The 25,037-nt window shown below is 43.5% G+C and overlaps 1 protein-coding gene across 1 annotated transcript in view; it reads right to left on the reverse strand.

Annotated features, from left to right (window-relative positions):
- Positions 1–962: 962 nt before the first annotated feature.
- The window catches only part of LOC132389913 (SLAM family member 5-like), a 51,036-nt gene continuing 26,961 nt past the window's right edge, over positions 963–25,037 (reverse strand). Inside the window, exons 2-4 of the mRNA XM_059962475.1 lie at positions 8,693–9,013; positions 7,115–7,399; positions 963–1,168 (exon numbers count right to left, since the gene is read on the reverse strand). Coding sequence (XP_059818458.1) covers positions 963–1,168; positions 7,115–7,399; positions 8,693–9,013 — 812 coding nt within the window. The remainder of the gene's footprint in view (positions 1,169–7,114; positions 7,400–8,692; positions 9,014–25,037) is intronic.

Consider the following 25,037-nt stretch of genomic DNA (forward strand, 5'->3'; position numbering starts at 1 on the left):
TGTACCCCAGTGACCAGGTGTGTGGGGACAGTGTACTCCAGTGACTGGGTGTGTGGGGACAGTGTACCCCAGTGACCAGGTGTGTGGGGACAGTGTACTCCAGTGACTGGGTGTGTGGGGACAGTGTACCCCAGTGACCGGGTGTGTGGGGACAGTGTACCCCAGTGACCGGGTGTGTGAGGACAGCGTACCCCTGTAGATGAATGGAAATGGAATCTTGCTGCTTTGATTGAACCAATATGAAGGTCACTGTTCAGTTTGAGGGATAATCTCTTTGATTATTACCTGGTGCCTTTGCTTATGTTGCTCAGCTCTGTGGAATCTTTGTCAGAACTATAAGGACGCTCAGCTTTGGCTCTCGATGAGTCTGTGATTGTCCTTTGTGCCAGAACATCCAGTGGTCTGTTAGGGTGGTGAGGATGGTCTGAGGAGATTACACTAGTACCCCTGACCCGAGGTAATGTGGCTGTCCTTCAGACTGTGAGAGTGGTCCCAGGGGATTGAAGAGTTCAGTCTGCAGTTCCACTCCCTTCACTGGGGTAATACATCTCCTCTTACCATCTCATTTCCTTCGAGAGGCTGCCAGTTGCTGCCGAACTCTTTGTTGCCTGAAATTCTGCGCAAATTGAGCTGTTGGGAAGTGGGTCTGTGGAGCAGATGAAGAGACGATGAGAACCTCCCCCCACCCCAATGTTTCCTTCACACCCCAATTACTGTCACCCCTCTGCACCACCTCCACTGCTAAGCCCCCATCTCTCCTGAATCCCTCCCTCATCTCTCCTTTCCATCCCACCCACAATGCAGGATTTCCTGCTCCCTCCAACCTCCTTATTCCTTCCTCCAACCATCCACCTCCTCCCACCTACACCCCGATTTCTGTCACCCACACACCCTGACACCAACTACACCCCTTCTCCCACCTTTTGTCCCGATTCGTGAGGGTCAGGTTGTAAGACACCTGCCTATACCCCTCTCCTGCTCCCCCTGCCCGGACTTGGCTGGACCTCCTGTCCTAAGGGTAGGGCTGTTGGGTACTTGCCTGCAGACCCTCTCTCTCCTGTTGCACTCCTCCTGAGGGTGAAATATAGCGAGAAAATAAGTCCCACAATGACACCGACGATGTTGATGCTTGCAATGAGTGCAGAGATGCTCTTTAGAAAATTGTCACCTACACCAGGAGAGGAGAAAAGCTTCTGTGAATAACTCCATCCTCTCACTTCCAATGGTGGGAGATCGATGGATTGATTCCATCCCCCTCCGGCTGAAGAAAACTCCCATTCACCCCAGTGCTGATTCCTACCACCCACACATCACTCCTCTCCACTCGGTTACTCCTCGTCACAACACACATCATTCCTCTCCATTATCCCTCGTCACTCCCCTCCCCTCCATTACCCCCATCACTCCCCACACTTCCGTTACCCCTCATCACTCATCACATTACTCCCCTCCCCTGCATTACCGCTCATCACCTCTCACTGCCCTCCCCACACTCTGCCTCATTCTACCTCTCCATACATCAGTAACCCATCTCTTTGCTCTCCCACTATTAAAGTGCTTCTTCTGTTGAAGTCAGCTCCTGTGTCAATCATGAGCACTGGTATTCACTGTATGTCCATAAGAAAACACACACACACACACACACGCACGCACGGACTTGATCCCGTGAGGCCGTAACACAATGGGTTTGGACTGGGTGTACCACACAGTTCCTTCTCTCTGCTCATTATCCGGTCTAGGATGAACACCAGGTGAATGGACAAGATTTCAGAAAACTCTCTCCAATTCTCTCCTTGCAGGCTCCCACTAGCCTCCTCACCATAGGAATATTTATTCCTAAAAGAATTGAAGCTTCACCTTTCCTGACCAAGTCCGGAGAAACCAACACTGGCCAACGAGGACCTCAGCCACTCCCACACCGGCCTCTGAAAACTCCAGCTTCAATGACCGGTAACCACCGTACGGGTAGTCATCAGTACTAAGGCCCCAGATCCCTAGCGCACTGAGTGGCGTCTATAGTGAGTGAGTCAAACTCACTGGATCTCTATTCTTCTCTTCTGCCTGGGGGGGGGGGGGGCTGTCGTGTCTGTTGAGACATTCGGAGGTTTCAATCTCACGTAACTGTGGGCCCTTCACCACTCACCCATCCTTAATTGATTCACATCAGCCCCTTTCGACCACAAGCAAAGCACCTTTCTCTCCAGCTGAAAAATGTAGGCAGAGAATTTCTCCCCTTTCTCCTGGAACCCATTGCTAAACCCCGTCGTAAGCTCCACTGGACTTCCCGTCGTGTCAGAAACACTTCCTAGTGCTTGCAGGTCACCACAGAAGTAGCAAAGGAGATTTGAGGACATCACCACTTCAGCAGCCGGAGCTGTCTTTTCACATTATCAGGGCACTGTCACTCACCCAGCAGCTGAGATGTCTGATCCGCCCAAGTCTCATATTCCTCCTCCCCATCGGGGCGGGATTCACTCCGGAGAATATTCCCAGCCTACGATAACTTTGACTCTCCAGCGGAGCACTTTGCTATTTATCCACCAGGGATAGAATTGCCGATACCAACACAAAATTTTCACCCTTCACTGGAGGACTCATTTGACCTTCCACATCAGACTACTCCTTCCCATCAATCCATAGAAACGACAGCAAATTGTTTTTAAAATATCCGCCTGCTGCTATGTTGGACTCGGCTTACAATTCAGCACCTTCACCAATACTCCTCTCTTCACTGAATGTATGGATGGTCCATGGCCCCACCTCTCCTGAGACCCCAATAGTACCAGACAGACCCCAGTCATGTCATCGTTAGTCTGAACTAAAACAACATATTTGCCCGCCTTCTGGTCAAAATGCTTTCTGTAACATATTAACGGTGATCATACATGATTGTAATACACTAATACTAACACTAATACACTAATACTTTAACGGTACTTAAAACCGTAAGCAATAATTCATCTAGGCTGCGGATATCTAACCTGCTCAGAACACAAGCTTTAATTATGGGTTATCTCTTTGATTCACACCAATGCTTAATCCCTGTCCCATCCATAACCACATATCTTCATCACTTTCCTGGATAACACAGGTTTAAATACAAACCCACTTAATTAATTCTTAGCACAAACAGGGAAAAATCTGCAGATGCTGGAAGTCTGAGCAACACACACAAAATGCTGGAGGAAATCAGCATTTTGTTTGCGTTAATCAGTTCTTAGAGCAATTACACAGTATTCAACAAATTCAATCTGGTAGGATGAAACCCCTTTTCAGTTGCGTCTCTAGAGACTTGGCTCGTTAACCATATATAACCATATAACCATCACAGCACGGAAACAGGCAATTTCAGCCCTCCTAGTCCATTCCAAACTCTTAATCTCACCTAGTCCCAACTACCCGCACTCAGCCCCTAACCCTCCACTCCTTTCCTGTCCATATACCTATCCAATTTTATCTTAAATGACACAACTGAACTGGCCTCTACTACTTCTACAGGAAGCTCATTCCACACAGCTATCACTCTCTGAGTAAAGAAATACCCCCTCGTGTTTCCCTTAAACTTCTGCCCCCTAACTCTCAAATCATGTCCTCTCGTTTGAATCTCCCCTACTCTCAAAGGAAACAGCCAATTGACGTCAACTCTATCTACCCCTCTCAAAATTTTAAATACCTCGATCAAATCCCCCTCAACTTTCTACACTCCAATGAATAGAGACCTAACTTGTTCAACCTTTCTCTGTAACTTAAGTGCTGAAACCCAGGTAACATCCTAGTAAATCGTCTCTGCACTCTCTCTAATTTATTGATATCTTTCCTATAATTCGGTGACCAGAACTGTACACAATATTCCAAATTTGGCCTTACCAATGCCTTGTACAATTTTAACATTACATCCCAACTTCTATACTCAATGCTTTGATTTATAAAGGCCAGCGTTAACCCCTCGCTAACAGCTGCTGTACTTAGCAGTGAGAAAACTCCGCATGTCTAGGGTCGATATGACTTGAGTCCTGTCAAACCTGAGGAGCTGGCATGTCTCTCCAACATGAACCTTGAGTTCTGTGAAGACTGTGTTATTACTGCTCCCGTGGAATCGCCAGGCGGCAAGAAATAACAGACTGTACACTGCATACAATAATAAAGAATGTCTAATCTCCACTGGAGCTCAAATCTTCCGATGTACTGACAGTGCTGACTCATTTTCACTGATCACTGTCAGAATTCCCCCTCTTGGGCTCCATCAGATTGTGCATTCCTATCCTATAGATCAGATCCTATAGTCAGTTCCCTGGAGCTTCTCTCTGCATCTTCCACTGTAAAAAGATTTCGACCCACCTCAGTATGCATCACAAAACCTTTACCCCGGCATTCTCTCAAACCTTCTCCCAGTTTCACCATCCAGATTGGAAGGCACAATATACCTAAGCATCCCTTACCTTTAACTGGAATCAAACACTACCAACAGCACACACTGATCACAATTAGATGAAATACCCTACAACATTAGGAGTAAAATCTTTATAAGGGGGTTACACGAGTGGGTATCATTTAAAGTGAGAGGAGTTAATTTTAAACAAGATGTGAGAGGAAATTATTTTTTCTCTTTTAAAAATGTAACACAGGGAGAATGAATGCCTAAAATAAGCTGCGTTGAATAGTGATACAGGCAGATACATCAGGGACTTTTAAGAGGTGTTTAGGTAGGCACGTGAATATGAGGACATCAGAAGGATACAGAGATTGTGTAGGCAGATGGCGTTAGTTTACAGGTACAGGAGCTTCATGACCCATTCCACTAGGTTGAAGAATTTATTACCCCCCCAACTACCAGCTATTCCCTCTGGTCTTGAACTCGGGAGGTGGGGTGTTGAAACAGAAAGGATACCTTCACTCATCTTGACTCACCCTACACTGAACCATTCCCACAACTTATGGGCTCATTTTCATGGACTTGTCATGTCATGTTCCTGATATTTATCGCTTCATTATCTATTACTACATTTGCATGGCACAGTTTGTTGTCTTTTACTGGTTGATTGTTCCTCTTGTGTGCAGGTTTCATTGATTCTATGGTGTTTCTTTGAATTTACTGAAAACTGAAAGTGTATTAACAAAGATATTGGATGATGCCAGGGTGGTTTTCAAGGATGGAATTGGAAAACTCAAACATATCAAGGGTAAAAGAGCGTTAAATGACAATACTACACACAAGTTTTACTAATCCTGACCAGTTTCTTATACCATCTGTGACAAAGTAGCTGGTAAGCTACACTGCATAGAGACTGAAGGAATTCTTTCCAAGCTTGTCTGGAGCCCATGGGTAACGCCAGTGCTCCAGCAGTCAAGAATAGTTCTGTCAGGATCTGTGGTGATTTTAAGGTCACCATCACCCAGTACTGAACATAGATCAATACCCTCTGCCCAGGATAGAGGAGATCTTTGCAAAACTTTCTGGAGGAAAACACATCAGCAAAGTGGACTTAGCTGAGGCCTACCTACAGATGGAAATGAAAGAAGAGTCCAAAGTGTTTCTCAACATGAACCCTCACAAAGGGCTTTATCACCATAATAGGGTAATTTCTGGAGTAGCATCTGCCCCTGTCGTCCTGCAGAAAGCTATGCACCAGGTGTTGCAAGGAACTCAGTGCTACCTGGATGGTTTAATTGGGACCAGTCAGGATGACAAGCAACATCTCCAAAACCAAAAGACAGTGTTAAAAAGATTAGAAGATTATAGGCTCAGTGAATGATGCAAGAAGTGTGAATTCTTTCAACCGAGTATTACTTATTGTGGTCAGACCATTGACACACAAGTGTTCTGAGAAAATTCATGCAGTGGTGGATGTTCCAAGGCCAAAGGACATGTCCCAGTTGCAGTTCTTTTTATGATTTGTCAATTAATATAACAGGTTTCTGCCAATCTTGGTTACTGTACTCCACCCCTTGAACTCATTACTAAAGATTACGAAGAAATGGCAAAGGAGAAAGCAATGTGAGGTGGATTTCCAAAACACAAAGGAACTGGTGACATCAGACACTGTACTCACATGTAATGCCTGGGTTAAGAACATGTTTTATTGTATTTCTTCTCTTATGCTGTGAGGTATTTGATTTTAGCATTTTTTCTGCAAACACAGTGTATTCAGTTAGTTAAGCTTCATACATTAGTGTTCTTGGTTTCCACTGAGATATGGAACCATTTGTTCAACTTGGGAATTTTATGTCAGCCAATCGAGTTGTCTTTGCAACGTGTTGTATCCGTCTGTTCAGTGGGATGCCATGAAACATTTGAGAGAGCTGGGTGGGATCAGACTTCTGAGGAACAGGGGGTTGGTTTTTGTTGGCAGATGTTGGAAGAAGGAGGTGCGGAGCGGAACACAGGGGAAGACACTCGCAGAATCCTGCCTGAAGGGGAGACCCTGTTGCAGGAATGTGCTGATGAATGGCATAGAGAAGTTAGCCTGTTTGTTCATAACACTGAGTTTTTTCCAGATTAATTACATAGAGAAGGAGTTAGCCTGTTTGTGCATAATATTTTTTGAGGGAAGATCAAACTGTGGCAGGTGATGTGGGTTCAGCACTGTGAGTAAAGTGATACACCCAACTACTTTAGAAATGAGCTCCAAACTTTATGTGCACTTTTAGATGGGTTGAACTGTAATGGGCTCTTTTTTTCTTTTCTTCTCCTCTGAAGTGTTTGTTAAAGTTGAAATAGCTGTAAATATACTTGCACTGTAAGTCTATGCCAGTGTAAGGTCTGTTATTTCCTGATGAAGAACACCTTGGCACGGAGCAGTGTTGATACAGGATTCACCTCAAATCTGTATTCCCTCCACATTCCAGCTTTCCAAGTTAGTTAAACCCGAATCATACCGACCTGAGATGTGTGTTGCTTATTGAAGGTGGCCTGGAGACTTTCAAGGAGCAGTGGGCTCCACAAAGGCTCAAGTAATCTGTTACACATTGCCAAGACATAAATTAGATCCAGAACAAAGTTCTTCTTTGCTGTCCCACCACACACTTTCAGTACAAGGTTAGATTCAGACTGAAGCTCACTCTGCAGGGAAACAACACCCTCAGAATAACCTGGGTTCTTTACTCTGCCACTCACCACATGTGTCCAGTTTGCACATGTCCCTCAGCTTGATCTCTGCCATTTCATTACTGATCAAATTCCTGGCCTCACATTTGTACACAGCGTCCTCGACTTCTGCAGTGTGATGAACCTCTAGCGTATTTCCAAGTACCCGGATGTGCCGCGTGCTGTCGTTTACCAAAGCTTCTCCATTCCTCCACCACGTGAAGCTGGTGTGGTCACCGGAGGTCACGGTGCAGGTCAAGGTAAGGTTGTAGATCCCATTGGTCTGAACTGTGATGTTTGCTCCTGACACAAGCTCTGGGGTTGGAGGAGGGAGATGCAAGATGAGTAAAGGAATTCTTTGTGGACACTTCAAACACCAACTTTCCCATCCCATCCTGAAAGGTCCCAAGTGAACATCAAGCTAATCCCAGCTCATATCCCCCCACCCATTTAACCCTTCACTCATCTTCAGTTCATCCAGTTGCTACTAGAAGCAGCTTCCACATGTGCTGTGCCCTCTTTACAAAAAATTGCCCAGGGTCATCCACAAGCACTCTGTTATGTCTTGTTTATGGCTCTGTATGCTGGGAATTCTCTCAGTTCCATGTCTTTTGTCACTCCTGGGAGTGGTCCTGAATCTGGTGCAAGAGCAGTAACCATGGGACTGTGATGGGCACAGACCTAGACTGGAACTGTGTGCAGTGTTCCAGAGTGAACCTGACACTGGAGATCCTGGGTCACACACCTTCTCCCCCATTCATCAGCTCACAGATCAGGGTGATCAGGATGTCAATTCCCATCTGTTGACGTGGCTCATTCTGAGAGGGGAAACGAGGCAGAGTGGGGAGTAAATTGCAGTGATGGGCAGTAATTTGGGATGACAGATTCAGCGTCCACTCAAGGGTAGCACTCCGAGTACAGCTGCAGCTTTGCAGTGCCAGAGACCGAGGTTCAATCTTGATCTTGGCTGGTGTCCGTGTGGAATTTGTATGTTCTCTATTTTTCGGCATTGGTTTCCCCCGGGAGCTTCCGTTTCCTTCACAAATTAAAGTCAGTAGGGTAGGTAAGCTAATTAGTCATTGGGCAGACATTGCCACAGGTCTGTATGTAAGCAGTAGGTCTGGGACAAGTTGATGAGAATGTGGGAGGAATTAAAAAATGGAATTAGTGTCGGAATAGTGTGAATGGGTAGATGGTCAGCGTGGATCATGGGCCAAAGGGGTTCTCCCATTTCGTGTGGCAAAAGGGGTCTTCCTGTTCTGTGTGGGTAAAGGGGTCTTTGTGTTCCATGTGGTTTAAAGGGGCTTTTCTTGTTACATGGGGCTAAAGGGGATTTTTCTGATTCTGAATCTGGTTCTGTTCTAATTGTACGTGTTTATACCACACTCCTCCCCGTGTGCTGTTTCTACAGGCTCGGGGCCACAGGGTCACCCTGCACAGCCACTGGCCTCATCTCCAGGGATGCAGTGGGTGTGTTCCCCCAGCCCTGCACTGTCACAGCCCCACTACACTGGGACCCTGAGCTCAACTCTGGACACAGGCAGACAGTGGGAACACGCAGGATCTGCCCTCACACATTCATCCAGGACCCTCCACAGTTTTACTCACCGTACACCTTAAGTTGGATACGCTCTCTGCGTTCGTCTCCTGAATCTCCTGCTGTAACAATGACCTCATATTCAGCAGCATCCTCTTTCCTCAGATCATGGATTTCCAGGCTGAAGTTTCTGGAATGAAGAGTTATTCGGTTGTTGTAAATGGTATTAAAGTATTTAATCAATTCTTCCAAGTATCGTGCTATCTTTGTGCTGGGTGATGATCTTTTCCACACAACCTCATCCACGTCCTGTCTGACTGGGATCGAAGGAAACAAGGAAACCGAGTGTCCCAGGACTCCATTCACGATGGCAGGGGAAGCTCCAGTCCTGGCTGAGGAGACAAGAGGAGGCAGTCAGAATGTGAGCTCAGTGACCGGAGGAGGAATCAGAGCTTGCAGAATCACAGACACAGGGGCCCATTGTCTGGCTACTGGCCCACGAGTGATCTGCCCCACAGTTCCTCCATCACACAGTGAGCTCATGGGGGGAACAGAGTGAAGATTCTCTGCAGCCAGGCCTGAGAAATGAAGTCAGGGAGGCAGAGAGATGGCAAAGGAACTCGGTCAAGTGAACGGTATGGGTGGAGAAGGTTGAAGCATTTGGGGAGTTTGAACAAAAAAGGAACAGAGCAACACTCTTACAGTTCAGGCCAGTGGAGTTCAGAGTTCAACTCTGGCATCCTGTGTAAGCAAGTTTGTCCTTTCTTACCATGAGTGTGTGTGTCTCCTCCCACTGTCCAAAGACATACCGGTTAGCAGGTCAATTGCTCATTGTAAATTGTCCTGTGGTTAAGCTCAGGATAACTAGTTGGGTAGCTCGTCTGGCCGTAAGGACCTGTTCCAAGCTGTATCTCTAAGCCAATAAATAAATGATAAGGGTAAATGGGAGGGTGTGAGCCTTGTGGAGGAAGAGATTTCTGAAAATGGTGAAAGGCATAAATGGTGAGGCGGAGAATCGAATACGAGAGAGTCTGAGGTTGGTATCTTTGGAATAGAGATGGACATTAGAAATGGTTTAAAGCAGTGATGAAGTTGCTTCTTTCACATCAGTCGTGATATAGGCCTGGGTACAATTAATGAAATTAAAGACATAAGCAAAGTGGTCATTCAGTAATCTGGGAATTTTAACAGGGAAAACTAAGAACATTTTATTTCTGAACTGTATAGAAGGAGGAACTTTCTATTGCTCATTTGGAGTCCAGGATGACTCCCCGTGATGTAGTTCATAAATAAAGTGGGTTTGATCCTATTCTTGTTGGAGTCCACATTTATTTGTCTGGACAAGGTGGTTAGTTCAGGCAACAGTAGGAATTAAAAGCACAAGATAGTCTGTAGACATGGGAAATGCAAATCAACACAGACAAAATACTGAATGGACTCATCAGCTCAGGCAGCATCTGTGCAAATGAATAAATAGTCAATGTTTTGGGCCAAGACACTGTTCCATGACTGAGAGGGAAGGGAGAAGATGCTAGAATAAAAAATGTGATGGGAGGGGAAAGAGGCAAACTGGAAGGTGTTAGGTGAAGCCAGATGGGTGTAGAAGGTCAAGTGCTGGAGAAGAAAGAATCTGACAGGGAAGGAGAGTGGACCAATGGAGAAAGGGGAAGAGAAGGTGGCCTGGGGGAAGTAATAGGCTGGTGAATAAAGGTCAGACTGGGGAATGGGGGAGAGCAAATTGCTTACCAGAAGGAGGAATATTAATGTTGGATTATATTGGATTGATGCTGACATGTTGAATGGCACCCAGATGGAATACAAGGTGTTGCTCTTGCACCCTGAGGGTGGCCTCATCTTGGCAGAAGAGGAAGCCATGTATCAACAAGTCCAAGCAGGAATGGGAATTGGAATTAAAATGTTTGAGCACCGGGAAGTCCCACTTATGGATACTGGTGCAGATGTGCTCAATGGAGAGGTCTCCCAATATATGATGTAGCTCACCAATGTAGAGGAGACTGGTCCATGGAACCCCAGCTCTAGAGACTGTTGAGTGTCAAATCCCAGAAGATCAGCAGTTTCTGAAATACTCAAGCCGCCCCATCTAGCACCAACAATCATTCCACAGTTACAGTTCTTCCCCCATTCTGATGTTTGGTCTGAACAACAACTGCACCTCTTGACCATGTCTGCATGCTTTTAAGCATTGAGTTACTGCCTCCTGATTGGTTGATCAGATATTTGCATGAATGATCTGGTGTACAGGTTCACACAATAACGTAGCCTCTGAGTGTACATTAAAGAGAATGCATGTGGTAATAGTGGGAAACACTACTTAATATGACTTGTCCAGATGTTCAGAACTCTTTCAGGAATGTTCTATATAGAATGTTCATCAACTAACTGAGACTGCTTGGAACTGCAGATATTTCTGTGTACCTGAGAAACAAAAGTGAATAAACCTTTACAATTTGCATTTATGGAGTACCATATGGACATTGTTCCTGCCCCAGAATATCCACCATCACATTAGTGTGGATACCATAGGGATATTGTTACTGTTTCAGTCTATCCACAGTCTTATCAGTGTGGAGTTCTTTAATGACGTTGCTCATGCCCCAGACTATATCCAGTCTTATCTGTGACTGAGCTGAGGACACCAAACCTAATATTTACAGTTTTGCCAATGATGCCAAATGAAGTGAGATTTAGAGTTATATTGTGAGTGCAAAGATGTATTAAGATGATAGACAGGCTGTGTGGGTGAACAAGAGCATGACAGATTGAGTACAATGCTGAAAAACATGAAGTTATCCTTGACAGAAAAGACAAAAATAATGTTTAGAAAGTGTTTTTCAAAGGAAATATATCCCCTTTGTACATGTCACAGGGGATAAATGCTCAGATACAGGAAGTATTTTGGAAGGCATAAACACAAGAGATTCTACAGAGCTAGAAATTCAGAGCAACACATACAAAGTGGAGGGATTTGAGTGAGAGTAACAGTCATTCTGGCATTGGAATTAAGGATTAGAGTTTGGAGGATGATGAGTGAGAGTCTCTCTGGTGTTGGTATTGAGGATTAACCTGTTATAGACCTGAAGGTAACCATGACAAAACTCACCTTCAATAGCAGCAGAGAGTCTCTGTGCAGACTTCACCATCTCTCTCCATCATCAATGACAGCAGAAATGCAGTGAATGTCTGACAGGACATCTCCCACTGGGTTTGGAAGATGAAGCCACCTGGTTGCTGGGTTGGCAAGAAGGATTAACCATACAGCTGTTACACTAGAAGTCAAATCATGTCAATTCTATTTCCACCCTGGTATCTATAGTGTCTATTCAAAGTATTCACACATACCCTTCTCCCCCCAGAAATTTTCATGCTTTATTGTTTTACAACATGGAATCACAGTGTTTTAATTTGACTTTTTTTGACACTGAAAAACAGAAAAAGACTCTTTCGTGTCAAAGTGAAAACAAATCTCTACAAAGTGATCTAAATTAATTACAGATATAAAACAGAAATAATTGATAACATAATTACTCATGCCCCTTCAAATCACTATTTAGTAGATGCACCTTTGACAGCAATTCCAGCCTTGAGTCTGTGTGGATAGGTCTCTATCAGCTTTGCACATCTGGACACTACAATTTTTCCTCATTCTTCTCTACAAAACTGCTCAAGGGGATTGTGAGTGAACAGACCATTCCAAGTCCAGCCACAAATTCTAACTTGTTTGAGGTTTGGGCTCTGATTTGGCCACTCCAGGACATTAACTTTGTTGTTTTAAAGTCATTCCCTGTAGTTCTGGCAGACGGCATCAGGTTTTCCTCCAGGATATCCTTGTTTTATGCTGGTTTCATTTTACCCCCTACCTTCACAGGCCTTCCAGAGTCTCTTGTAGTGAAGCATCCCCACAGCTTGATGCAGCCACCATCGTGCTTCATGTTAGGGATGGTGTGTCTTTGATTATGTTTGGTGTTTGGCTTATGCCAAATATAGCATTTAGTCTGATGGCCAAAAAGCTCAATTTTGGTTTCATCAGATCATAGAACCTTCTTCCAGTTGACTTTAGAATCTCCCTCATGCCTTCTGGAAAATTTTAACTGAGATTTCAGGTGAGTTTTTTTTTCCCAACGGTGGCTTTCTCTTTCCCACTCTTCCATAAAGCTGCAACTGGGGAAACACCCAGGCAACAGTTGTTGGGTGCACAGTGTCTCCCATCTCCAGCAGTGTAGCTTGCAACTCCTCTCGAGTAGTCATAGCTTTCTCGGTGGCCTCCCTCATTCGCCCCCTTCTCACACAATCACTCAGTTTTTGAGGACAGCCTGCTCTAGGTCGATTTACAATTGTACCATGTTATTTCCATTTCAAGATGATTGACTTAACTGTACTCCAAGGGATATTCAGTGATGTGGAAATTTTCTTGTATTTATCTCCCAACTGTGCTTTTCAATAACTTTTTCATGGAGTTGCTTGGAGTGTTCTTTTGTCTTCATGGTGTAGATTTCCCAGGATACCGACTCACCAGCAGTTGTTCCTCCTCCTCCTGCTTCCTCTTCCAGTTTAGACGCATCTCGGCGTATTACTGCCCTCCGCAGGATGTACAATTAATTATAGAATTTCAAGAAACTCAAATTCTCGAATATAAACTAGTCGCATGTAGAAACTGAATGATAAATTGTTCAATCAGATGGTGGCTCTCTTGGTGGCCAAACAAAGATTTAATAGAAAAACAAAATACGTTTAAGTCAGACACCCTCTTGAACAATATTCTTCTTTCAATTTTATATCGATTACAACTCAGCAAAATATGCTGAACTGTCTCTGGACTACCACAGTCACATAATCCAGTTGGACATTTTCCTATTATCTTTAAATAATAGCTTAGGCCGCAATGTCCCAACCTAAGTCTTGTTAATTTCACCACATCTCTATGATTTAAAGAGTAACAGTCTGAGACCTTTTTAACAAGTGGGTGACTAGAAAGGAAATACTGTAGCAGTGTGCTACATGCAGCGCTAAAATTACGACACGGAGTCGGTAACTGCAGTCGAAGAAAAAACTTTATTCGAAATCCCCAGCCTCACTTTTAAGCCTCCCTCAACCTGCCCCCCGTGGCGCAGAGGCTCCAAAGCTCTGTGCTCGCAAACCCCCGTAGGCTATCTAATTGTGAGTCGGTTCGGATGTGCCAGGAAATGGGTCGCCACAATACCTTTCTTTTAATTCATTTTTCTAATCCTCCTACCACTTCTTCTCTACCTTTTTTATCCCACTTCTCAATTCTGCTCTGCTTAGGGGTACTCTAAATCTTACTTGCCCACTCTGGAAGGAAGACTTTGCAATGCCATCTACAATTTCATTTCCCTCCACCCCAGCATGCCCAGGTATCCATATAAATCTAACTTCACAACCCATCTTCCCTAATCTAAACAAAACTAAGAGAATCTCAATAACTATGTCAGGACGAGCTTTTGATTTATTCCCTTTTATAGCCTCTAAGACAGCAGCAGAATCCGAACAGATGATGACCCTGCATGGTCGAGAGTCTTCTATCCACCATAAGGCCCAGAGGATTGCTAATAATTCTGTTGCAAAGACAGAAACACCATCTGAAACGCAGTGACCAATCTCAACTCCAAGTTGAGACACGTACATCCCAAATCCTGTCTTGCTGCTTTCTGAGTCCACTGAGCCATCAGTAAAAATAGAACATAGAGAACATAGCATAGTACAGCACAGTACAGGCCCTTCAGCCCACAATGTTGTGCCAACCCTTAAACCCTGCCTTTCATATAACCCCCCAACTTAAATTCCTCCAAATACCTGTCTAGTAGTCTCTTAAATTTCACTAATGTATTTGCCTCCACCACTGACTCAGGCAGTGCATTCCACACACCAACCACTCTTTGAGTTATCCTTCCTATAGTGAGGTGACTAGAACTGGACACTGTACTCCAAATGTGGCCTAACCAGAGTTTTAAAGAGCTGCATTATTACCTCACAATTCTTAAACTCTATCCCTCAAATTATGAAAGCTAACACTCCATAAGCTTTCTTAACTACCCTATCTACCTGTGAGGCAACTTTCAGGGATCTGTGGACATGTACCCCCAGATCCCTCCACTCCACCACACTTCCAAGTATCCTGCCAATTACTTTGTACTCTGCCTTGGAGTTTGTCCTTCCAAAGTGTACCACCTCACACTTCTCCAGGTTGAACTCCATCTGCCACTTCTCAGCCCACTTCTGCATCCTATCAATGTCTCTCTGCAATCTTCGACAATCCTCTAAACTATTCACAACATCACCAACCTTTGTGTCATCTGCAAACTTGCCAACCCACCTTTCTGCCCCCCACATCCAGGTCGTTAATAAAACTGACGAAAAGTAGAGGTCCCAAAACAGATCCTTGTGGGACACCACTAGTCACAACCCTCTAATATGAATGCATTCCCTCCACCACAACACTCTGCTTTCTGTAGGCAAGTCAATTCTGAATCCACCTAGTCAAACTTCCCTGGATCCCATGCCTTCTGACTTTCTGAATAAGCCTACTGTGCGGAGGCTTATTCAGATAATGATCAGATAAGATCCCTGTTTATTATTTAAATATTCACTTATGATCGACGCTGTTAAAATTGCTCTGCTTTCTTGAAGCTGAAAAAGGAGGAATAGGTCTAACTCTGGTTCTGGCAAAGGTCAAAGAGGAATGGGTGGCAAGCCAATTTGGTCAGCTTCCACAATCAGTTTCAATTTCACAGCCTAGTTATTAACCAAATCTAAAAATGGATATCTTTCAATTTTACTTCGGCACTCCGACATCTCCTGCAAAAGACATTTTGATGAACAGCTGTGATTAAAGCCATTTCATTTTACCCAATACTGCAGGCCCAACTTAACTCGTCTTAAGGGTAGAGGAGCTTCTCACATCTCCACACATAATGCAGGGACTGATGTTGTTCTGAAAGCTCCACAGCAGAGCCTGAGTGCTTTGGACTGCACAGTGTCTAATTTTTCAAGCACTGCTGTAGCAGCAGAACCATAAGCATTACAACCATAATCAATTACTGATCTAATCATAACTGGATATATTAAGTACATAGTTTCCCACCCTGCTCCCCAGTCACATCCAGCAATACTTCTCATAACATTTAAAACTTTCTCACACTTTCCAATTGTTTTATCTATATGAACACTCCAAGTAAGTCTTTCATCAAACCAGGTACCTAAAGACTCTTTCTAATGGAGAATCATATAGACACAATTCACAATCAGGAACCTTTCTTCTAAAGCCAAGAATCATGTATTTGGATTTAGAAGCAGAAATCCTGAAACCCCATTTACTTGCCCAATTTTCAACTGATCTTAAAGGCTTTTGTACCTGATTTAATATATACTTAATGTTTCTCCCTCTTTTTCAGATTGCAGTCTACAAACAACAATTTGCTAAATCCTGTCCCTACCTGATCAAAGATATCATTTATCATGACTTTAAAAAGAACTGGCCTAATGACGCTTCCTTGGGTACCATTGTCTATTTTAACTGACTTGGAGCTTGTTCTGCCTAATTTTACTTGAATTGTTCTTTTCAAACCTTTGATCAGGTTAAACATTCTACCTCTAATTCTCGCATCGTAGAGTTTAATTAATAAACTATCCTTCCACACTGAGTTATATCCTCTTTTAGTATCTAGAAATACTCTTACCATTACTTCTCTATTTTGAAATGCTTTTTAACTATCATAATCTAAAAGGGCAACATATTATATTGTTGATCTTCCAATTCTAAAACCACTTTGATAGGCAGAAAATTGTCCCTCATTTTCTAAAAAATAAACAAGTCTGTTGGTGACCATTCAATTCATAGTTTTATAAAGCACTGATGTTAAAGCTATAGGCCGATATGAACTAGGACGAGACGTGTCTTTACCTGGCTTTAAAACTGGAACTACCACCGCACGCTTCCATTCTACTGGTAATTCTCCTCCTTTCCACACTGAATTAAACAAAGGTAGCATTTCTATTAATACAGAGTCATCTAAATGCTTGAGCAATTCTTAACACAGTCAATCCCTACCAGGAGAAGTGTTTGAAACTGATTGGACATCTTCCTGCAATTCCTGAAGGGAGAAAAACACATTTATGGAGCTATTATCATCCAATCTCCTGTCTAATTTCCAATTTTCCTCTAATGTAATTTCCTTTCTCAAATCACCTGGATCTTCAGAACTGTTTAATGCTTGGAACACCTCTACAAACTTATCAGCCTTTTCCTTGATGGTTACAGCTTCAATATCTCCTTCCTGCAAAGCTGGGATAGATGGCTTTCTATATATCCCTGACATTCTGTGAATAGCTGCTTTATAGGTGTCTCAGGGCCCAGGGTTCCACAATATCTTCTCTAACTATCCCTCTTTGCATTTTTAATTACTCTCCTTGCTACTGCTCTTTCCTTTTTATACTTCATTACATTATCTAACACTGGGTACTTCCTTAATTTCCTGTAAGCTCCATTTCTGTTTGTTACTGCTATATCACAATTTTTATTCCACCATGGAACTAACGCTTGAGCCTTAGGAACATACTGCAACTGAGTAATAGTCAACTGAGCAACTTTATGATTAGAACAGGGGGATTCATTCCAATTGTCTATGGAGCCCTCACTATCAATTTCTTCTATTATATCCACAGCTTTCTCCTGGTACTCATCCCACCGGGCCAATGAAAAACTATACCGTCCAGCCCTCTCCTCAACTTCTACTATCAAATTTCTACCAAATCTACATAACATAGGATAGTGATCACTTCCTAGTGTGTATCCGTCCATAACAGCCCATTCTCCAACCCTGGCTAAGTTTGAGGAAGTGATTGATAAGTCTAAGTGACTACAAGTATTCTTTACAATATTAAATCTTGTAGGCCTTTTGTCGTTTAGAAGTACCATGTTATATTTATCTAGAAACTCCTCTTCTACTGCTCCATTACTATCTTTACTTTCACTACCTCATATAGGATTATGGGCATTGAAATCTCCAACCCAGATTACTGGGGATCTTACCTTATTCATAATTCCATCAAAATCTGATAACATCATCATATTACATGGATTATAGAAATTAATCAAAGTTGTTTGACCACAAGAGCTCCAAACCTCCACAGCCACAATTTCAAGGTTAGATTTAAAATCAAGTCTTCTAAACTGAAGTCCTGTTTTTATGGAAGTTGCACACCCTCCACCAGATTTACCCGTTCTGTCAGCTCTCAGACTATTATACCCAGGGATCACAAAATCTAAATGAGGCTTTAACCATGTCTTCTGTATACAGATCAAATCAGGCTTATCTTTTAAAGTTCCAACAAATCTTTTTAATTCTTGACCATTTGCAATTAAACTTCTTGCATTCAATTGTAATATTAAAAACATCCGAATACTCATTATCGGACTCTTCATCCACATAAAGCTCCTCCATGCTCTCTGACCCCGACAACTGGGAAGTATTCAGTGATTATTTGTTTTCATATACTCATGTAATTTTTCAGGTAAAACCTGTTTCTATGCCCCGACCAGTACGTCAATAAATGCCAAAAAAGACTCTTTAGTCATCAACAGCATGTCTGAAGGAACCACAGTTGGAGAACGCAGAATGTGCTGACTCTCCATCGTTCCAAATTTTACTTACCCTTTGCTCTCCGTCAACTTTCTTTACTGCCTCAGCATATGATATTTTTTGTTGGTTACGAACAGCCTGAATCTGCTTTGCCTTGATACAATACTCACATCCTCTGAATGCTGCTACATGGTCCCCTCCACAGTTACTGCATTTAGGTGCGGCTGCCTTACATACTGTAATATCATGATCCTCTCCACATTTCTCACATCTTCTTTTACCTCGACACAAACCAGCAACATGTCCAAATGTCTGGCAATTATAACAGTGGAGGGGAGGTCTAATATATCCCCTAACTTGATAAGACATGCTTCCAAGATAGACTCTAGTTGGAGGAACATCACCTGCAAAAACCAGCTGGACAGGAGAATCCCAAACATCTCCTTCTCTGGATTTTAATCGCTTGGCTTCAATCACTCAACCATCTGTAATATTGTCCAAAATTTCCTTTTCAGTCACGCCAGACCAAATACCATGCACTACCCCCAAAACTCCCTTCCTTTCTTTTGGAGTAATACACTCCACTTTCGCAACCAATTTTCCCACCGTTTTAGCACTGCTATATTGGTCAACATCTTTGAAACAAATTTTCAGCAATCCATTATACAAAATCTTGGCCTGGAATCCTTTACCTATTTGGTTCTCTAATGCTGCTGCCACTTTCAAAGGAGTAAAGGCTCTAAATCCTCCTTCACCTTCCTTCTGACCTTTAATTTTATACAGAACTATAAATTCCGCCAAGACACCCATTTTCCTCAATTTGTTGTCCTCTATTACATCTATTACATTGGGTCTTTCACTTGATGCACCTCTTTTTTGGCTATCCTTACTTCTGGAATATTCCACAGCCTACCACCCTCCCCCCCCCCCCCCCCCCCCCTTTGCAGCCATATGCTACAAACTAATCCTTTCAAACTACTAGGCTGAATAGAGGGGAATAAAATACGTACAATTAAACAAACTGGCAAACCAAAAGTTAATGGAAACTATCACCGATCTAACATCAAAACAATACTTCTACCCTGCCCAGCCCAACTACCCTCCTGGCACCGCTCGCCAAGAAGCTCCCAGCCCCACAGTTGAACCTTCCAGATACATTTGTATTTTTACTACAATGAATTAAAACAACTTAACTGCACACAAGTAATCTCCATTTAACTAATTATGCAAATTCTCAACCCAATTGGCTGCACCAGCGGTGATTGAGTGTGTGATATAAAAATGCGGGGGGGGGGGGGGGGGAGGTGAATTCTTATGCAATCAATTATTTGTGTTTTATATTTGTAATTAATTTGGATCATTTTGTAGAGATCTGTTTTCACTTTGACAAAAAAGCCAAATTAAATTCTCTGTGATTCAATGTTGTAAAAGAACAAAACATGAAAACTTCCAAGCGGGTGAATACTTTTTACAGGTATCTGGTTAGCTCTGACTGGTTCTTTGGAATCTTTGGGACAATTGCCCCAGCTCACCATGTGCCTGGGTGGTGTACTGATACACCCAGTGAATATTTGCACTCTGGGTCTCAGCTGTTAGAGGCAGCTGCTCTGATAATCGCTCGTGATAGCAGGGCTTCAACCCTGGAGGAAGCAGGTTTTAACTGTAGTGTCAAGGAGAGGGACCATTCCAGACTCTAGCACGGCCAAGTATTACAGCAAAACTGTGGGAGCTGATTGACTCCCTCAACTTAATGCACATCTGGAATACACTCCAGTCCTTCACCCAGAGGTCTGGGGGAGGAGACTCAAGTCAACCATCTGAACATTTCGCAAGTCTGCATCTCTCCTGGTGGACTCCATGTATCTGGTACCATGCAATGGTATGAGCAGAGGTCCTCACTGTGCATACAGGTGGCTCCACATTCCTGCACCTTAACAACTGACTGATAGAGGACGAGCAATTCCAGCAGAGATCCCCATCTTGAGGGAAGACTCACAGAAGCACGTGATGGGATTGACCAAGATGCAGGGCTCACAATTCAGGTTGAGAGAGATGTGCTCAACTTTGAACCCAGTCTGAGCTCTGCTTCGATTTGTCAAGGACCCGGCACTGCAGAAAGCAGACAAAGACAAGTAGGGTAGCTTGAAGGCAAGAATGCAGGATCACAGATCCGGAGCCGACATCACTCACTCTTCCACTCACTGGGCAATCGCAGCGTCACCGGTCCAGAGGGAACTGCTGGCTTGGTCTGCTCCCTTTGTGGGGGTGGGGAGTCGGAATAGAGTGGAACTCCGCTCTCTTTATGAGGAGTCAGAATGGGGTGGGGAGTAGGAATAGGGGTGGGGCTCTACTCCTTTCATAGGGAATAGTAATGGGGAAGGGGCTCTGCTCTCTTTCTCAGGCATCAGAATTGGGGTAGGGCTCTGCTCTCTTTGGTTTCGTTGTGGGAAGATTCGGAGGGTTGTTCACTTCCCTTCAACAGCTCAAGGTGCAAACCCAGGAGTGTGACAGACTGACCATGAAGTTCCTGTTGTGGGATCGCCACTTGTGAATCCCAGTGATGGGAAGATGTACTTCCTGTGGTGCAAGGCAGTCATCATTCTGCTGTCTGAAAGGAGTCTTTACCAGTTTTAACATTCTCAATGTGTGGCTCCCTCCATAACGCAGATCAGGGAATTGTTGTCCAGCTGTCCAATAGCCTGATTTCCCACTCACCTGGCTTCACCTATCAGTTTCTAGCTTGTACTCCTTCGCTTCCCTCCACCAAATCACTCTGACGTCTTCCCCCTTTCTGTCCAGTCCTGATGACCAAGATCTCACTTGGACAGCGACCTGTTCACTGTTTACTGTCTGAATGTTCACTATTTACTGTTTATCTGTTCACTGTTTACTGTTTACCTGTTCAGTGTTTACTGTTTACCTGTTCAGTGTTTACAGTTTACCTGTTCACTATTTACTGTCTACCTGTTCAGTGTTTGCTGTCTACCTGTTCATTATTTACTGTTTAAGTGTTCACTGTACTGTTTACCTGTTCAATGTTTACTGTTTTTCTGCTCAGTGTTTACCTGTTCAGTGTTTACTGTCTACCTGTTCAGTGTACTGTTTACTTGTTGACTATTTACTGTCTACCTGTTCACCATTTACTGTTTACCTGTTTACTGTACTGTTGTCCTGTACTGTGCAGCACATGCATTTATAATTATATTTTATTAACTTATTTATGGTAATATTCTGTTTTATGTGCTGTTTGAGATACATGTTGAGCAGGGGCAAATGCAAATTCAATATAAATGATAATAAGTCAATAAATAATGAAAAAATATCAACACCATGAAGCCTGCTTGAAGCTAATGGGTACTTCAAACTGCCAAGTGAGAGGTTAAAGCTCTCAGTGAACACTCCAGCCGTCTGGTATGGGGGGAGGGGGAGGCTACTGCACAGGATCAAAGTAAGCTGCAGGGAGTTGTAAATGTTGTCAGATCCATCATGGGCACTAGCCTCTGTAGTATCCAGGATATCTACAAGGAGCAGTGCTTGAAAAGGTGACGTCCATCATTAAGGCAACCCATCGTCCAGGACATGCCCGCTTCTCATTGTTATCATCAGAAAGGAGATACAGGAGCCTGAAGGCACAATCTCAATAATTCAAGAACAGTTTCTTCCCCTCTGTCATCAGACTTCTGAATGGACATTGAATCCATGAACCTCCCTCAATTCTATTATATTTCTACTATTGCGCTACTTATGTAATTTAACTATTTAATATACACTTTGTATATATGTACTGTTTTTCTCTATTATTATCTATTGCATTGTACTGCTGCTGCAGAGTCAGCAAATTTTGCAACATATGCCAGTGATGTTAAACCTCATTCTGACTCTCTCCAGTGCCAGAACATGTTTTCTTAGATTAGGGATTCAAAACCGCTCACAATACTCCAGTCTGACTAATGCCTCACAAACCCTTAGCATTACATCTTGCTTTTATGTTCTTGTACTGTTGAATGAATGCTGATATTGCATTTGTCTTCCTTATACAAGGACTCCCAAGTCCCTTTGCATCTCAGATTTTTGAAGTTTCTCCCTGTTTAGGAAGCAGTGCTAGGAAGTGCCTAGCCGTGCTCTTTGGTAGAAGGAAGAAAAACGTTGACTGTTTCCTGCTGGGTGTCTGCAGAAGGAATTGGACAGATTAAGTGGATGGGCAGATGGAATAGTGTCAGGAAGCGTAGGGTCATGGACTTGGGTAGAAGGAATAAAAGTGGACACTGTTTTCCATCTGCCACTTCATTGCCCATTCACCTAATCTGTCAACGACCTTCTGAGGGTCTGAACGACCTGCTTCCTCAACACTACCTGCCCCTCCACATACCTTTGTATTGTCCTCCAACTTGCCCAGAAATCCGTCAATTCCATTATCCAAATCAGTGAAAAGTATCGGTCCAAACATCAACCCTGTGGAGCACCTCTCGTCTCCAGTAGCCAACCAGAAAAAGTACTCTTTGATCCCTTCTTTCTCTCCTGTCTGTCCATGTTAGTAACACAGCTCCCTCTATGTACAACTTCACAGAATAATTTATAACACAAGAGAATATACAGTTCATTATTCATGCTACTAAGAGAAAGACCCTGAGCCTTATCCCAAAGAGCCAATATCCATATAGATCCCAGTTCATTGTCCATCCTTGAAAGGTGTTTAAATGTGGGGTGCGTCTCTGCCTCATTCCCCTTGTCGGTTCCCAGAACCTACCATCCTCTGATCCATCCTCCCTCTCCCCACTAACCCTTGCTCCTGTTCCTGTAAATCTCTGCCCCGGTCTGGCCCTTTGGTCAGGGATATTGACTCTTTGCAGGCTTGTCATCGCTTTACACATTTGAGTAGTCTCCCCTCACTCTCACCTGTCCTGGGGAGCATGACTCCAGCCTGTTAGATCTGCCCTCTCAATAACAATGTTAGGGTCTCAACAACACTACCATGAACACGACGCCCCATGGGCTTTTACATTCTTCATCAGCTGGTCATGTGGGACTTGGTAAACAAATTCCTAACAACTGAGGCCTTTACTAGGATTATTGTGCTCAGTTCTGGTCATCTACAGTACAGTGCAAAACTCTTTGGCACCCAAGATTTTTATATGATTTTAAATGGTTTGGCTCCACACAGACCTGATCTCAACATCATGGAGGCTGTCTGGGCTTACCTGGAGAGACAGAAGCAAGCGAGACACCAGAGTCTGGGGGAGAACTGTGGCAAGTTCTCCAAGATACTTGGAACAACCTACCAGCAGATTTTCTTGTAGAAATGCACGACAGGGGAACTCAGAGAACTAATGGAGTTTTAAAGGCAAAGGATGGTCACAATAAATATTGATTTGATTTAGTTTTTCACTGTTTACTGCTCTTCACAGTAAAGTTTTGGCATCTACAAACTTTTCATTATTTTTAAAGTATCCTTGCTTTACAGATTTTTTTTACATGTGCCTAAGACTCTCGCACAGTACTCTACCTTCAGGAACAATATCAATAAGATTGAAAGAATGCAGAGACAAATCACAAGGACTTTGCCAGGACTGAAGACCTGAGTTACAGGAAAAGATCTAACAGGGTAGGACATTGTTTCCCTGGATTGCAGGTGGATGAGGGGAGGTTTGTTACAAAATTATGAGGACTATCGAGTAAACACAATCAGGCTTTTTCAAGTGAGTTGGGTGGGTGGAACTAGAGTTCATGGGTTAAGAGTGAAAGGTGAACTTTGGGGGGGAGCTTCTTCACTCAGAGGGTGGTGAGGTGTGGAACAGGCTGCCACAGGAAGTGGTGGATGTGTGTTCAATTTCAAAATTTAAGAGAAATTTGGTTAAGTACATGAATGGGAGGGGTATGGAGGGCTGTGGTCTGGGTTTTGGTTTAATGGACTAGACAGAATAACAGGTTTGCATGGTCTGGATGGGCTGAATGGTCTGTTTCTAGGCTGAGGTGTTCCATGAGATTATGCTTCTCTGAAATCCAAATAGACCAATTAAAACATCCTGAAAAAATGTGATATCCCCTCCCTCTCTCTTTGGGAGGAAGCTGTCTCCCTCGTTTCTCAACACTGTAGGGATGGACAGGGAAGCAGGGGCTGGAGTCAAAGAGTTGGTGGGTCTGAGTGCCTCGAGCTTCTATGAAAGGCGAGGGGCATGTCAGGATGTGGTAAACATGGCATCAAACGGTGACTGGACAGGAAATGGTTCGATGGTCACAGCAAGAGGACAGTAATACGTGCAGCAGAAAGAGGAACATTATTTACCGTTCAAATAAAAATCTGAGGGAGGGAGGGAGACAGGGAAAGACAGAAGGACTTGTATAAAGCAACTGATAGATGTGTTGAAGGAAGAAAAGAAATAATGAAAGAGCTAAATGAGACCAAAAGAAAGACAAGGACATTGAGGGTGAAAGTGTGTCGGTAGACGGAGGTATAGAGAGAGAGACTAGGTGAGGGAGACTGAGATCAAGGATGTTCAACAAAAATTTAGGAAGGCAAAGGCTGAAGGTGAAAATTTGGAACTGAACATATTCTGATAAATTGTGTGAATCAGCAGATTGGGACGTGACCGTGATAAACAACGTTTTCACGCACTGAAAACCTGCACACATCGAACTGTTCTGTTACCCAGAGCTGAAACATTAAAATCTGACCTTACCCAGAAAGATGGCAAATACAAAAGCAGAGTTCAGGCAGAGAACCCTTTTCAAGCACTTCCACATCTTCAAGCTTGACGGGTGAGCTTGATGGCCGGGAGATTGTTCCAGAAGGAAGTAAGACCAG

Source organism: Hypanus sabinus, unplaced genomic scaffold, assembly GCF_030144855.1.
Source record: "Hypanus sabinus isolate sHypSab1 unplaced genomic scaffold, sHypSab1.hap1 scaffold_703, whole genome shotgun sequence".
NCBI classification, from domain to species: domain Eukaryota; kingdom Metazoa; phylum Chordata; class Chondrichthyes; order Myliobatiformes; family Dasyatidae; genus Hypanus; species Hypanus sabinus.